Source organism: Zymoseptoria tritici, chromosome 3, assembly GCF_000219625.1.
Source record: "Zymoseptoria tritici IPO323 chromosome 3, whole genome shotgun sequence".
Taxonomy (NCBI): domain Eukaryota; kingdom Fungi; phylum Ascomycota; class Dothideomycetes; order Mycosphaerellales; family Mycosphaerellaceae; genus Zymoseptoria; species Zymoseptoria tritici.
In genome coordinates this window covers 2,499,305-2,513,489 of record NC_018216.1, presented here as the reverse complement: position 1 = coordinate 2,513,489, position 14,185 = coordinate 2,499,305, and the positions used below count along the sequence as shown (strand labels likewise).

The 14,185-nt window shown below is 54.7% G+C and overlaps 7 protein-coding genes across 7 annotated transcripts; 3 read left to right on the top strand and 4 right to left on the bottom strand.

The window, feature by feature from the left end:
* Window positions 1–1,365: 1,365 nt before the first annotated feature.
* Window positions 1,366–3,156, bottom strand: MYCGRDRAFT_70190 (uncharacterized protein; the record flags this gene model as incomplete). The annotated part of the gene is made up of 3 exons (XM_003853928.1): window positions 1,366–2,770; window positions 2,884–2,964; window positions 3,063–3,156. 3 exons carry the CDS (start codon window positions 3,118–3,120, stop codon window positions 1,566–1,568), a joined length of 1,344 nt encoding a protein of 447 aa, XP_003853976.1.
* Window positions 3,157–3,425: 269 nt separating this feature from the next.
* MYCGRDRAFT_91928 (uncharacterized protein) lies at window positions 3,426–4,725 on the top strand (the record flags this gene model as incomplete). Its single annotated transcript, XM_003854256.1, has 7 exons — window positions 3,426–3,446; window positions 3,544–3,693; window positions 3,743–3,778; window positions 3,903–3,913; window positions 4,243–4,346; window positions 4,408–4,629; window positions 4,688–4,725. The coding sequence occupies 7 exons, from the start codon at window positions 3,426–3,428 to the stop codon at window positions 4,723–4,725; spliced, it is 582 nt and encodes a 193-aa protein (XP_003854304.1).
* A 99-nt stretch (window positions 4,726–4,824) lies between these two features.
* Window positions 4,825–5,602, bottom strand: MYCGRDRAFT_80097 (uncharacterized protein; the record flags this gene model as incomplete). Its single annotated transcript, XM_003853927.1, has 4 exons — window positions 4,825–5,161; window positions 5,226–5,286; window positions 5,393–5,486; window positions 5,559–5,602. The coding sequence occupies 4 exons, from the start codon at window positions 5,585–5,587 to the stop codon at window positions 5,085–5,087; spliced, it is 261 nt and encodes an 86-aa protein (XP_003853975.1).
* Window positions 5,603–6,106: 504 nt separating this feature from the next.
* Window positions 6,107–8,449, top strand: MYCGRDRAFT_70186 (uncharacterized protein; the record flags this gene model as incomplete). Its single annotated transcript, XM_003854257.1, has 1 exon — window positions 6,107–8,449. The coding sequence occupies one exon, from the start codon at window positions 6,107–6,109 to the stop codon at window positions 8,447–8,449; it is 2,343 nt and encodes a 780-aa protein (XP_003854305.1).
* MYCGRDRAFT_38008 (uncharacterized protein) lies at window positions 8,446–9,141 on the bottom strand (the record flags this gene model as incomplete). Its single annotated transcript, XM_003853926.1, has 1 exon — window positions 8,446–9,141. A coding segment is annotated over one exon (696 nt), but the record flags the coding sequence as incomplete, so codon positions are not given.
* Window positions 9,142–10,061: 920 nt separating this feature from the next.
* On the top strand, window positions 10,062–11,229 carry MYCGRDRAFT_91926 (uncharacterized protein; the record flags this gene model as incomplete). The annotated part of the gene is made up of 3 exons (XM_003854258.1): window positions 10,062–10,156; window positions 10,208–10,337; window positions 10,396–11,229. The coding sequence occupies 3 exons, from the start codon at window positions 10,062–10,064 to the stop codon at window positions 11,227–11,229; spliced, it is 1,059 nt and encodes a 352-aa protein (XP_003854306.1).
* Window positions 11,230–11,790: 561 nt separating this feature from the next.
* Window positions 11,791–14,067, bottom strand: MgSsk1 (Two-component response regulator SSK1p; the record flags this gene model as incomplete). The annotated part of the gene is made up of 2 exons (XM_003853925.1): window positions 11,791–13,819; window positions 13,997–14,067. The coding sequence occupies one exon, from the start codon at window positions 13,558–13,560 to the stop codon at window positions 11,791–11,793; it is 1,770 nt and encodes a 589-aa protein (XP_003853973.1).
* Window positions 14,068–14,185: the final 118 nt, after the last annotated feature.

Here is a 14,185-nt window from a genome sequence, read left to right as displayed (position 1 = left end):
GCGCATCCATCTGAGTGGAGTACCTCATGGCAAAAAGGGCGTCATCTGCCAAACGTGCCGGTGGTCGCACAGCATATTAAACGGGTTGACTGCCGGCCGAGCTGCTTGCATGCATGGTGGCTCTCACGTGCTGTACTCGGTGTGCGACCAAGGCCCAAAGGCGAAAAAATACAGCGAGTATGCGACACCAAACTCTCTCAAGTCAAAGCAGCTATTCGCGACATGCCCACGGTGCCTCGAGGACATGTACCGGATATACCGGACCTCTAATCCTGTTTCATGCCAGCTGCACATGCACCCAACCGAAAACTTTGATTGCGCCACATTTTGAAACTCGCAATTGCCTGTTGAGGCGGGCACGAGAAGATTGACCATGACTCGTCTGCACTCACAACGCCAAGGAGACTGTCATACAGCACGGCGTCGTCATCAAAGACCTTCGACATCCAGCACACCTCATACTCTCGTCCGCGACTGCGGCTCGGTCATCACATCTAATCGAGAATGCTCCTGCCTTCGAAACAGACATTCTAGCTTACATGCTCCTCTTGGTTCACCAGCCATGGCCTGCTTGAACGACCAGTGATGCCGACAAACAGTTGGTCGGATCGAGCAGAAAGACTTTCCCCACGAAACTCCGCCCCGGAACTCAAAGGCACTCGTCCTACGGCCGGCACACGATCAGGTTGGTCAATCAGGTTGTCTAGTGGACTGACTCATGCAGTCTGGGGTTGCTTGTCACAATGGTTCACAACTCGACAATAATAATCACAAGATGCACTCTGACCGCCGGCGAATCTGGCCGAGAAGGCATCCAACCCGAGCTCTTCGCATCACCTCGCCATCAGCACCCCTGTCGACCACTTTAACGCACAGCCATCACGAGCACTCACTCGCGCATGAACACCTCTGATTAGCGAACGGGCGCGGCACCCAATGCCGAGCCCGCAGAGGCCACGGCGCACCGTCCGACGTACACTCGGAGTCGGCACCGACCAAAGCACAACACTCATGCGCGCTGGAAATTCGGTACTGGTTGTGTTCGATGTTCTGGTACGGTCTGCTCATCCGCTGCCTTCGACCGAGAGATGAGAGATTGTTTGCGCTTCGTTCGCTTACAACGATCCGGACGACGTGCAGGTAAGCACGTCGCGTCCGCGCTCTCACTTTTGTCGATACGGCCTTGACGCCGAGCCACGAATGCGGTGCGACTCTGCGAGGTAAGCTGTGTGCAAGTCGAAGTCTTGCAGTGTTTGCGACTTGCTCGCATCATTGACCGATCTTCAAACACCCAGCAGTCGACACATTCTTCTCGTAGCGCGCTTTCGCTATGATACAAGTGTAGGTTGTGGAAACATGTCAATTCTACACTCGTAGAAAGTCGTCCGTTGCATTCGTCAACTGCTTATCCTGTCTGGTACTCAAACGCTCTCAATCCTCGCGTGCTGTCCAACCTCCTCTGCGGGTATCTCCCGTTGTGAAAACCAAAATACCTCCCAAACCCTTAGACCTGAAACAGCTATACAGCACAAAACACAAAAAGTCAGCCAGTATCTCACCTTCCCTCAAGCCAGGCTAACACAAACCGCCATGAGCTTCTTGTAGTCGCCCGAGGTTTCGCTCTTGATGCGCTCGACCAAGTCGCGCTTGTAGAAGTGCTTGTACGCCGCCTTGCACTGCTGCAGTCTCTGACGATCCCAGTGGATCATAACCACGCGCCGGACGAGCGCCGTATCCTTGGTACCCATGCCCTTCATCGAGTCCTCGAGCAAGTCCGCGTCGTTCTTGGCGGGATCCACGGCGGCACCGACGATGAAGCACAGTGCATTCTCCATGTGGCCGCTGAACTCCTTGCGGATGACCTGTTCCAGGGAGCGGTGATATTTCGCCTGGTAGGCTTGGGCAATCGCGCGGATCTGGCCGTTGCTGCGGGCCGTCAGCACGGCGCAAACGGTCATCTGGTCGGTTCCCGCGCGGCCTTCGGTGGCGTCGTAAATCTCCTTGACCCATGCGTCGACTTGTTGTGGGATCACCGGTTCGGACTCCTCGGCGCGGCGACCCGCCATGACCATGTCGTACATGCGCTCGGTTTTCATCGACAAGTCGCCCTTGACGTCGGACTCGAGCGAGCGGCGGTATTTCTGCTGATAGTGGGCTTTGATGGCGTGGATGTCGGCGTTGGAGCGGGCGAGGAGCGTGTCGTCGAGGGCGCTCTCTTTCGTGCCGACGCCCTTGAGGGACTCGTAGATGACTTCACAGTCTTGGTCGAGAGGGCCGCGGATCATGGCTTCCAAGCCTTCGCGGAAGTACCCCGACGTCTCGCCGTGAACGTCTTTCATTAGATCGCGCTTGTGCCGGGCTTTGTAGACTTGCTTGACGGCTTCGATTTCGAGGGGTCCGAGCTGGGCGAGAGTCCGGATCAGTTTGTCTTCGTCGGTGCCGAAACCTTTCATTGCAGCGCGGAGATCGTCCGCGGCGCGGTCCACGTTGATGTTGCTGCGTTGTCGGAGATCATATCCGGGGGATGGCATCGCTGGCGGTCCGGCGGGTGCTCCATAGCCGTGTTGCGGAGGTGGCGCACCGTATTGGCCGGACGGAGGTGCGCCGTATTGTCCGGGAGGGGGAGCACCATATTGTCCGGGAGGTGGAGCGTTGTACTGACCAGGCGGAGGAGCTCCGTAGCCGTGTTGTCCAGGAGGAGGCTGTCCCCAGCCTTGTTGTGGAGGTGGTGCGCCGTATCCCTGGCCAGGAGGTCCTTGGGGAGGGTATTCTGTCCGTACTGTCAGCAGGCGATCATGGTGAGCGCCTAAAAGTGAATGGAAAGGCTGCTGATTGATGTCGCCTTCGAAGTGTCATGTATATGCGATTCCATTGTTCACTCACGTTGATATGGTGCTTGACCTGGTGCCCCGAGAGGCGGCTGTCCATAGCCCTGTTGCTGCGGATAGCCTTGTTGCGGGTATTCTACATGCCGTCAGCACGCGCTCACCGGAATTGCTAGCAGGACATCTTGAAGGCGATTCATGCCGCGCAACATGCCTTGCGCAGCGCCGATAACTCACGTTGATAGGGAGGTTGGCCAGGCGGCGGGGCACCGGGTGGAGGATAATAGCCGGACATGTCTGTATGTAGGGGATTGCAGATCTATAGTCAGATGCGAACAACGTAGGAAAGAGGCGTTACGGATGAAGGCGACCAGACAACTTCGTCTTTATTCTAGAAGAAGGAAGTGGCGTCGTACGTGCCGATTGCGCTTCGGTCTTGTGATGATCAAGCGCCTTGGTGGGGCTATGCTGAAGCACTGCACTGCCCAGTGTGTGGTGTTTGATGGTCGACGTCGACTACGGTCGTGCGCACATTTGTTTGCAATTTTAGAACAAGTCATATGGGATCGAGTCGCCAGACCGCGTGCTGCTTGAGCAGTCATGAGTATGCAAATGTCTTGCGTGAGCTCGTGGCTTGGATGAGAAGTCGACTCCCTGGTCGAGTTCTCCGCTGCCAAGACATGCGGTCTTTGTACATGACGAACCTCTCATCCTTCAGGATTCGATACCTGCCATCTCGAAGCGCCAGGGCGGAACAATCAGAGAGACTCTGCAGAAGCATGGAAACACCAAGTCTGCCTCGAGATTGTTGAGCAATTGTGCCATGCTGGTGGGTTCCCGCTGTCCTACCGGCAGGAGCCAAGGCAAGGTGTGCTATGCTTACGCATGCAAAACTGCCATGGCCAAGCACACCATAGACTCGCCTCGACGTCATCTACATGAACCACGACAAGGTGTGCCTGACTTCTGCACGTCTTCACAGATCGTGTACCGGGAAGGCCTTCCGAATCTTTCGTTCACCGGTGCCTGACGGCTGCCAAAGTCGACCGATCTATGCATCATCCTGACCTCTTACAGGTCTGCCACCCGTGAGGCAATTCTCGCCGGGGCATTCCCGTAGGCATGCTTTGGCGCTATATGTTACAGATCTCTCCTCCAGACCTGACTGTTTCAACAAAGTCTCCGGCAAGTTTCTCTTTGCTTCCGCTGTCCCCGAACATCGTGGCGCATCCATTTCCATCATCGAAACTTCGAGCTCCACTCTAGCCATGGCATCATACGACACGAGAGACATTCGGCCACGGAGCTCTTCAAATCGATACATTCCAGACGACTACATTAACGGCAACCCAGCATCACCCAGAAGAAACAGTCCATCATTCCTGATGCCTGAAGACCAGCAATCTCGACCTTACAGGCCTCCAAGTCCGGTGCAATACAGCTCGAGCCCAAGCTACAAGGTACCCATAGATCAGCTACGGCCACCCAACCCGGACGTGCAAGCCGTGCAGTACGCCGAAGGTATAGCACGACGGTCCACGAGTCGAGAAAGAAGACCCAGCTACGCTTCGACGGAATCAAGACATTCTCACCACTCACGGCATTCCCATCATTCCCACAGGAGCAACAGCAGGCCCGTGGACGAGCGACCTTCGCATGATCGGCGTGCGTCCAATGCAAGCCATCGCTCATCCCGCAGTCACGTGTCGCAGTATCGAAGGTCAAATGATGAGCCGTACCGGACGGAGAGTGAGAGGGAGGAGTATATCAAGCAGCTCAAACGCACTGAATCCACAAGGCCTACGTGAGTATATTCTGCCCCGAACTGCGCGCTGGACATGGCACTTACTGACAATCTTCAGGCTTGGAGGTTCCCTGTGGTCGATGTGGAGGGCTATGAAGAAGTCCTTGGAGAGATGAGACGAGTAGAAAGGGTCCTGTCATGATGTTATGATGAATCTCGCATGAATGATAACCCAGAGCGCACGTCTTGGTTGGTAGTCCAGAGAAATCGATATTCAATTCATTGCTCATGCCCAGCGAATCGCAGTAGCAGCTCGTACATGTCGCTTAGTATCCAGTTGCCAGTCCAATATGACGCGGTCGATGAGATGTCTCCGGTACAGCGATCACGGTATATTCCGAGACGCAGTGCAAAGACAAAAGAGACATGCTCGAGGTTGTATTCTTGATGTACACGCATTCAACGCCCTCGGAACCTTCAATCCTCCGCTGCTTTGGTTGCCGTGGGTATGCGCTTTACTCCTTCGCGGCGGTCGCGCCGCCAAACCACGTCTTCTTTCCGAGCACCATGCGGACCATCATGTATTGAGTTGCTAGTCCAGTTGTCAGCCGACCTGTCTCTCACTCTCTCTCTAGATTGCAGGCATTTATACTCACCGGCGGTGGTCGCGATGAGGCAGGCGTAGTATGGATAGAGCATGTACTTGGCGCGCGGGCCCTGTTTGTCCATCATCAGCTGGTGTTCAAATCGAGTGCCCGCTCCAGCGGCCGTTGTTTCGTCCTGCATGTTTCCTCCCAGCTCTTCTCCCGCTCCATTTGCGTACCTTGTCCCACTGCCTGACACCATCGTGAGCCTGGTGGAGTTTCTGCCAGTCTGGCACGTTGTTCCTGCGGTAGAGACCCGGGAACTTCGGGAACCTATGCGGCAGGTGTTAGTCATTTGCGAAGCTGGGATCACAGATGTGCACTCGTCACTGAGTGAGGACTCACGCCATGCGGTGGATCATAGAAGGACGCATGATTGCTTGGTTGTGGAGTGGAGTGGAGTTTGAAGTCACAATGCCGTGAAGTGATGGTCAAACGTCGAGGAGAGCTCGTCGGCGAAGTCAACCGGAAAGGCCCGAGCCTTGGCATGGGAGAAGAGCTCCTTCCTTCCTTGAAGATGCACGCGAGGCATACAACATCATTTCACGACATACGAGAACCCGGCGAATATCCACGAGGGACACAGATGCAATGGCTCCAGATCGAGGCAGCCACCTGATCTGCTGGTCGAAATGGGCTTGGCCTTTGACAGGTGGCTAGGCAGACGGTCGACCTTGTGCTTTCTGCATCGATTAGTAGCGGCCACTTGCGAAGATGGTCCCGCGTCCTTGTCTGGGCTTGGTTACGGACAACAGCGTGCGATTGCAACGGGAACCCGAAGAAGCAGGAAGAGCAGGACATCTGAAAGGACAATCGCGAAGCCGCAGAGAGCAAACCTAGTGCGGAAGCACCTCACATACAAAGACTCGACAGATCAGGAGCTTGCATTGCGCATGTCTTTGAATGCCGGCACGGAACTCCTCGAACCGAATGTCACACCCAATCGATTGATCGAGAACTTGCAACGTCAGGCCGACCTTGCTGCCACTCAGACACAAGGAGAGCTCGCAATCGATCAACCTGAAAACGCGGGTAATTTTAAGCTGTGGGTGGAGCTTCTGCAATATCGGCAGCGCATCGATGGCTTTCGAGGTGTGTTGGAAGTTTGGAAGGGCTTGAGGCGACGAAGACTGGACTTACCTGTGCGAGGCCAGGAGGCGGACATTCTCTGGGGAACATTCATCAATGCGGGTGTTGAAAGCGACGGGCTCAGGGCTCAGTTTCTTCGTCGCGTCTGCGAATACGCGGAGAACCTCGACGAGAGAACTTGCCTGCAGTACCCAGCGCTACACAAATGCATTGTTGGTCGCTTGCTGCGTGTATCACCTCAGAGGGCGCCTGACTTTCACGATCGGCTTGTGGCTAGTCTCGGTACGATCCATGTTGACATTCGTTCTCTTGCCTCGGATTGCGCCAATAGTCAGGATCACGTCGAGGCGCGGAATGCCTTTATGCAAATATACTCAAGGTCCGAGCAGGAACCTATGTACGATGCATTCATGACAGAAATGCTGAAGTGCGAAGATGAGGAGATCATCCTGAGCTGGCACAGATTCTTCATCAAAGACGGCGACAAGCCTTCGCTCGAGATGGCTGCAACGCCTGGTATACGACGGCTGTATGAAATGGACAACGGTGGCTCGCTGCCAGCCAGGCTCCGCAAACGTATTGACAAGTTCGAATCCGCCCGAGCAAAGGAAGAAATTCTGCAGCATCTACCTTTGACCCGCGCTAAAATGTCCACGATCGTTGGAGATGTACATGGGATCAAACAGAAGGAACTAGGAGACAATTTCGTTGCAAAGATGTTCGCCACTCGAGCATTCCCACTCGACATGGTGATCAAAGGCCTCGAGTTCTTCGGTATCGAAAAGCTTGGGCCCCTGGCTCTTCGCGAGATGGCTTTGAGAGCTGGCAGCTTTGTTGAATTCTCCAACAAGCTCACCGTAGTCGAAGCTAAAGGCATCGTACTCGACACTTCAGTGTACGGACGACTGGTGCAGAAGCTGACCATGGACGGCTCGGTCCAGCTCTTCGACACGCTCATCCAGAGCGACCAGCACCCTGAATCTTACGGAGACATTGAAACTCAGGAGCTGTTACTGGTCGACTTTCTCGAAAAGGAGGACTGGCTGAATGCACATCTCACATTGATGGGACTTTCGCTGTCAGGGCAGAATGGACACGCTCGAGCTTGGAACCGCTTGCTTCAAGGCTACATCAAACAGCACGATTTCCGCGCGATTGCGCGCACTGCGCAGCAAATGCAAGCGGCGAACATGGCTTTCACAAAGAGAACGCTCACGTTCATGCATCGATATGTCTTACCAGTCAGACGAATAGGACGGGCTCCTGAAGTTTCCACCGGCAAACCGCAATGGCTGGAACCGCTGCAGTTCACAACGAATGCCTTCATCTATGCTGCTCAATGTGGCGTGGCTGTCAATCCATTACTGTGGAAAGAGAACCTGAAGAGATACGGTATGCTTCACCGGTGGGATGAAGTCGAGCAATTGGTCCTCTGGCTTGTCCAGAATTACTCCGCGAAGGCGCGGCCACGTCCGTACAAGTTGCGCGGGCGCATCCGCGAGCCAAAAGGAGTGCTGCAGTGGATCTTCAACAGACAGATGCGATTCGCGCTTTTCGTTTGGGCATTCCGGCGAGCATGGCATGGGGTCAGTGACAGATACAGTACGACATTCCCACCCACCAGCTCTGTGACTTCCAGCTCAGGCCGAACTTGTGAGCCATGGGCCAAAGGTCTCCTGCTGCTGAAGCGCATGGGCGACTACGGGATCTCCACCACGCCCGAACTTGCAAGGAATGCATTTTTGACGCGCATGTGGATACTGTTTGGACCAGCCGCGTCAACGAATGGGTTGAACGAGAAGGTCAGACTCCACAACACACGGCCTCTGGCATACTTTGTCAAGCACGCAAACGAAATTTGGGACGGAGAACTCTTCGATCTCGATCCTGAGCTACTCAAAGTCAAGCCTCAAAACCAGGCCAGGCTCATGGTCGCCATCTTTGGCCGTCGACGCCGTGTGTCGAAGATCCGGAGGGACTGGGCCGACGTCGAGCGTTTCGCGGAATCGCAAGCTCAGCGGGGACAAATAACGCAGTCGAGAAATCGAGCTCGTATTGCTATACGGCTTTCAGCATGGAGTCACAGCCCTTTCCGTCTGGTCAGAAGTACGGACTTGGAGCAGAAACGTAGGAGATTTCGTCGCTAGCTATCAATCGCATCAATGGCCTTTTGTTCGTTGATTGAGTTGGCATCCGCCACCCAGTCTGCAAGATACTCGGGCACCTTCTTTACTTTGTTCTCATCGCCTGCAACGGGCTCTCCCAGGGTGAGATATGTCGGAACCACACCGATCCACGTATTATTCACAACTTCAGCATTCTGCAAGTCTGCCTTTTCATCACTCGGGCCTCCAGTCCGTGTCTTCGCCGACGCAGTCTCGATTCGGACTTTGAGAACGCCGGTGGATTTACGTTCAGACTTGGTTGGAGGACTTCGGCTGTTCTCCCAGCGGTTTGGATTCGCTTTGTTCGTGATTGACCGAAGCGCGAATTGCACTTCCTCTTCGTCTTCGACCATGCTGCCGTGGCCAAATACTACTGCGGAGCGATAATTGCAGCTGTTGTGGAAAGGTGCCAGAGCTAGCACGTAACCATCGAGGATGGTTCCAGCGATGCAGAGTGGCACTTCGTCTCCCTGCGTGAGTCGGAAGAGTCGTGCGACGGAGGAGCCGTGGAGGTAGACGTGTGGTTCCTGGTCTCCGGGGAACGTGTCGATGGAACCCAGCATTGGGAGGATGGTCGGAAATTGTGGACCATCCCTGGGAGGAGCATTGAACGAGACGTGGAGGATTGGGGTCTCGTTGATGATGCCGTGAATGAGATCTTGATCATACTGAGCTAGTCGATACAGTCAGTGGAAGGCCATGAATTAAATCTGGCTGTCTTTTGATGACTTACTCCGCTTCGCCAGACGTACGCCCTTGCTCCGCGCGTCTGGGATGTATGATGCCATTGTTTGAGTAGGAGTGTTGTGGTATCGATTCACTCAGCTGGATCGCGGCTTACTTATACAGCACGTACTAGATGTCCCGAATATCAGTCATTGACAGCGCGCGCCCTACCAGGCACTGCACTCCATCGCGGTGACAAGTGACTATGCGGAGTCTCGGCAGCAATTACCGAAAAGAGACGGGGCCAGATTCACTTGGAAGCGGCTACTGCGGACAGCTCTTAAGGTTCCATGGTCCTTAGCCAATAGCAGTGTTGCAATTACCTCTTCACCTGAACATGAACTTACACATTGCGACAGTGAAGAATATATCACCCTACGAGGACGCCACGACCTACCACACATGACGTGGAAGTAATCAATGGTTCAAGACGCATGGCTATGGCGATGTTGTAGCGTCCGGAATACGTACACACGATGCTGCTTCATCTGACGAAGAGATGCTTGGTTACAGAGCATCACGAGCAATTGATCAACCTCAACTGAATGTCAGATGTGGTGAATGAACACAACTCTGTCTGGTAGGCCTTGATGGCAGCTCGCTGCTCTGCGCCTCACTTCAAGCTCATTACATGATCACACCTCACACCTCACCCCTCACCCCTTACAACGATCGCGCTCACACTCGACATGAAAGTAGAGACAGGGCTCTAAACAATCAAAAGAGTCGCTATGATTCACTCGACAGTCTGCTCATTTCTCGAAGCTAAGTGCGGCAGATGAGCAAACGAAACACTTGGCGATCTTTGCTTGCCTACAGACGGTGAGCTCGACATCTTTGCAAGACAACACTTACACAAGCACTCAATATGACGCTCCGAATGCAACACGAACTGGTACATGCGAGTGTGTCAGACCACGAGATGTCTACATCCTCGTTGTCTGGAGCATTCGCTGCGAAAGCGTGAGACAGCCCTCAAGTTCCTGCTCAGGGTACGTGCTGACTTTTCCAAAGAAACTCGACAGCTGCTGCTGATGACAGCGACATCGTTCTCAGATGCGGCGATCGCACCTGGACAGTCTCAAAGAGTGCGCTCGTTGCCCACTCCAAGACCTTGAAGAGCGCGCTCGAAGGCGAGTGGCAGGTATGCACCTCGAATGCAGTCTTGCATAGCCCTGCGCACGTTCTGACCAGAGATTCAGGAGGCGTCCGAAGGTGTCTATCACTTCAGAGACGACGATCCTGCTGCCGTCGAAGCCATGGTTGCCTTCATCTCTCGTGATGGAGTTTACCCCTTGGAAGAGGACGACAGTGACTCTTCGGTCATGGACGAGGATGACATAAATCCTTCGCTCACGGACGATTCTGACCTTAGCTCTTTGGTCATCAGCGAGGACGACAAGGACTGTCCGATCACGGACTGCAAACTGCACCTCAAGGTCTACAACTTCGCCGACAAATACGACATCACCGCACTCGCGACCGTCGCTGCTGCACAGTTCACCAGACTTGGGTTTTCTGATGTTCTGCGCCCGCAGTTTTCCCAAGTGATCCGCGAGCTGTACGAGAACAGTCCCGACAACAGCACCACACGCGAGATGAAGGTCTCGGTCGTCAGCGCCTGCGCCAAATACGAAGGGATTATGACGGGGGGTTTATACCAGTCTTTCCGAGAACTCCTCACCGATATCATCCCTTTTGCTCTTGCCTTCCAGCAAGAGGTTCTTGCAAACGACACCGAGAGACAAAAGCGAGCCATCGCAGAGGCTACGCGTCAGCAGAAAGAAGCCATCCGTGCGGCGACCACCTCGAAGCTCGCAACGTTAGACGCACATATCGCCTCGCCTCGACATCCGTGGGCGAAAATCGAGTGCCAGAATGAGAACTGCAAGGAGAACTTCGTGATCCACTGGATCCATGGTTGGTCGGCCAAAGCCTACTACTGTCCGTATTGCTTGACGCCATTCACGAGGAACTCGCATCGAGTGTTCACGTGGGGCGAACCGCAAGACCGTGTGAAGAAGATGGGCGGTTGAGGACAGGAACATAGGATCCAGGTGGGTGATCGCAAGACTGAGTGATAAAATGGAGCATCGGCGCAAGAATGATGAGTTCGGTCAAGCCGTTCTCAATGGAGGGCGCTAGAAGGCCGACGAGTGGATTCAACGGACAGCAGAGAGGTCCTTCTCAGGTGTGCTCGGTGTTCTCCTTCGGAACGTTATACGTAGCTGTCACTTGTCTGGAGACGACCCGAGCAAGGCGGCAGCTTGCGAGGAAAGCGTCGACACTAACGAACCAAGCGAGCAGCGACACGTTGTTGCCGAAGACCGGACTCTGTCATCGCAGAGCGGCGGACACATCGCGAATCGGAGAATGACAGAATGGAGGAGCAGGGAGGAGCAGGATACCTGATCGAGCATTCCATAACATCTCGTTCGTAGGACTACTGATTATTAACGCTCCTTTTCTTCGCTTCCATGCGAGCAGGGTATACTTCACACAATCTCAGGCGACCCCGAGCGCTCTGATAACAATGGGTCCGTATGCTCCCAAACGCCGCGCTGTCTTTAGCCAAGTATGCCAACTTCATCCATGCCTCACGAAGCAGCAGCAGCCGTCTCCTGCGCAGCCTCAGGCGCCAGGCCCGGCACACTGTCCGCACCCTGCAAACTCTCCCTCTTCTTCCTCTCCTTTTCTCTCTGCAACTCCTCCTGCCTCGCTTTTTGTTTTTCTTGCAGTTTCGCCATCTTCTCCGCTTTTATTTTCTGCTTCTCCTCCAGCTCGCGATCCTTCTGCCTCTGCTCCTCCGTCTTACCGGCGTCCGCTTTGGCCGCAAAGTCCTTCCACTTCCGCCATCCGTCAAAGTCGATGAGCGCCTGCATGCAACCCCACTCCTTGACTTTTCTTTCCAGCCAGACGAAGTCGACGGGCTTGGTGAGGTAGTCGTTACAGCCTGCGGCCAGCGCGGCGTGACGATCGGATTGAAGGGAGGAGGCGGTCAGAGCGACGATGATGATGGGCGATTTGAAGAGGCCTTCTTCCATGGCGAGCTTGTCGTCTGCAGGGTCGTGCTTGACGGCTTCTTTCTTCTCCCCAGGGCGTCCATTCGTTGTGGCGACATCAAGTTCGGCGGGACTGTTAGGCGCGGAAGACGAGAAGACGCCGATACCGTTGACTCGTTCCAGCCTGCGAATTTCCTTGGTGGCCTGAAGTCCGTTCATGATGGGCATTTGAATGTCCATCAACACCAGATGGTAGCCTCCAGATCTCCACTTATCCACGGCAATCTGACCATTCATTGCGGTCTGCCATCGAACTTTGAGTCTCTTCATCAGCCCTTCCAGAATGCGAAGATTGATGATGTTGTCCTCCACAATGAGTACGTTGATCGGAGGTACAGAGGCATCTAGCATGCTGGAAATGCTCGGCAAGGCAGGATAGACATCGGCTTCCTGACGATTGCGAGAAAGTGACGTGGCTTTGTCAGGTGTCTGCCGCCGCGTCTTACGAGGTCGTGCGGAGCGGTTTGTGTTTGGCGCAGCGCCTCCCAAAGGTGTAGATGGGGTAGATATTGTCTTTGCTGTCGGTTGTGCCTCAGGTGCGGCAGGACTTGGAAGTGGTGGTGCAACGGGCACGCCATTGGCATGGACGCTTTCAGACGCCGAGGATCCATTGCGTGGTCGGTTCGATGATCGATGGGTCGCAGGCATGGAAACACCTGTGGTCGGGTTGTGGCTGAGTATGGTTGGTGAAGAGGTATGTTGTCGTCCATATTTCGGGCGATGCTCCCGGTCGGCACGATGTCGACGCGCCACGCCGCCTGGAGATGGTATCGGTGGGATTTGACCAGTGTTGACTACGGCCATCGATCGAGGGTGTTCGGGAGCGAGATTATGGTGAGGGTCTCGGGTGTGAGGTAACGCCGTCTGTGGCAGGGTCGGCTGTATGACGGCCGGCATAGGCGGGAAATAATCAGTCCCATTCTCCGCCGGACGGAACTCGTCCATGGCGTGGTAACTCATATGTTGGTATGGCCGAGGTGACGGTTTTGGCGTCCTCTTTTGCGGCACATCTATGAGCAGCGCCTCTTCCACTGTTTGACCTCCAGGATAGTAGGTGTCTATTGTGTGACACATGTCCTCCTCGGGTCCAAGCAGTCGCTCGTCGCGAGCACTACCATGCACAAGGCGAGTAGCGATGCGAAGTGTCATGTCCGGTGCATCAAAAGTTTTGCCCAGCGAGTTGGCATATTTCCTCAATATCATGTCCCGCACATCATCCACTAAATCATCCTCTTTGATCTGGACGAGAGTTGCCGATGCGCCGGGTCGCTTGACCCATATCTTGCGACGCGCAGAAGTTGCCATGCTGGATGAAGCGGAAGAGGAAATGCCTGGAAGAACGACAGAGCTGTCGGCCACGGTCGGGTTGTGGATGAGCGTGTTTATAACGGCCGCATCTGTGCTATCGACCAGGCTTTGTTGGCGGTGGAGAGAGAAGTCGGTTGGAAGCTCGTCGTTCGAATGCGGGTGGGCTGTTGAGGTAGTCGTGTGATCGGTGGGTGTATCGATGTGTGGGTCGGCGCTGGGGGGATGGAAATCTGGGGAGGCTTTGATTCCTGCGAGACTAGACAGACCTGACTGTTAGCGAGTACACAGGCGGCAGCTGAACATTCAAGCAGAGGCAACCGGAAAACTTGAAAGTCGCGAAGCTGTGTACAGGTGACATGGATGGTCACGCCGTCGAGACTTGGCAATAAACAAACATGGCATAGATGGGTTGACGATGATCCAATAGACTTACTCGACTGGGTTGGTGGAGTAATCGTCCGGAGTGGGTTGTTCGAGGGTCAATTGTGGGTTGTTGGACAGTTGGTCGATGTCTACGTGGAGAGGTGGAGGAAGTTGTCCGTCCGAATCGAGCTTCTGAAGCTGGGCGCCAGGACCGGCGGAGCTGGAGACCAAAGTCTCGCTCAGGGAAGGTCGACGTTCG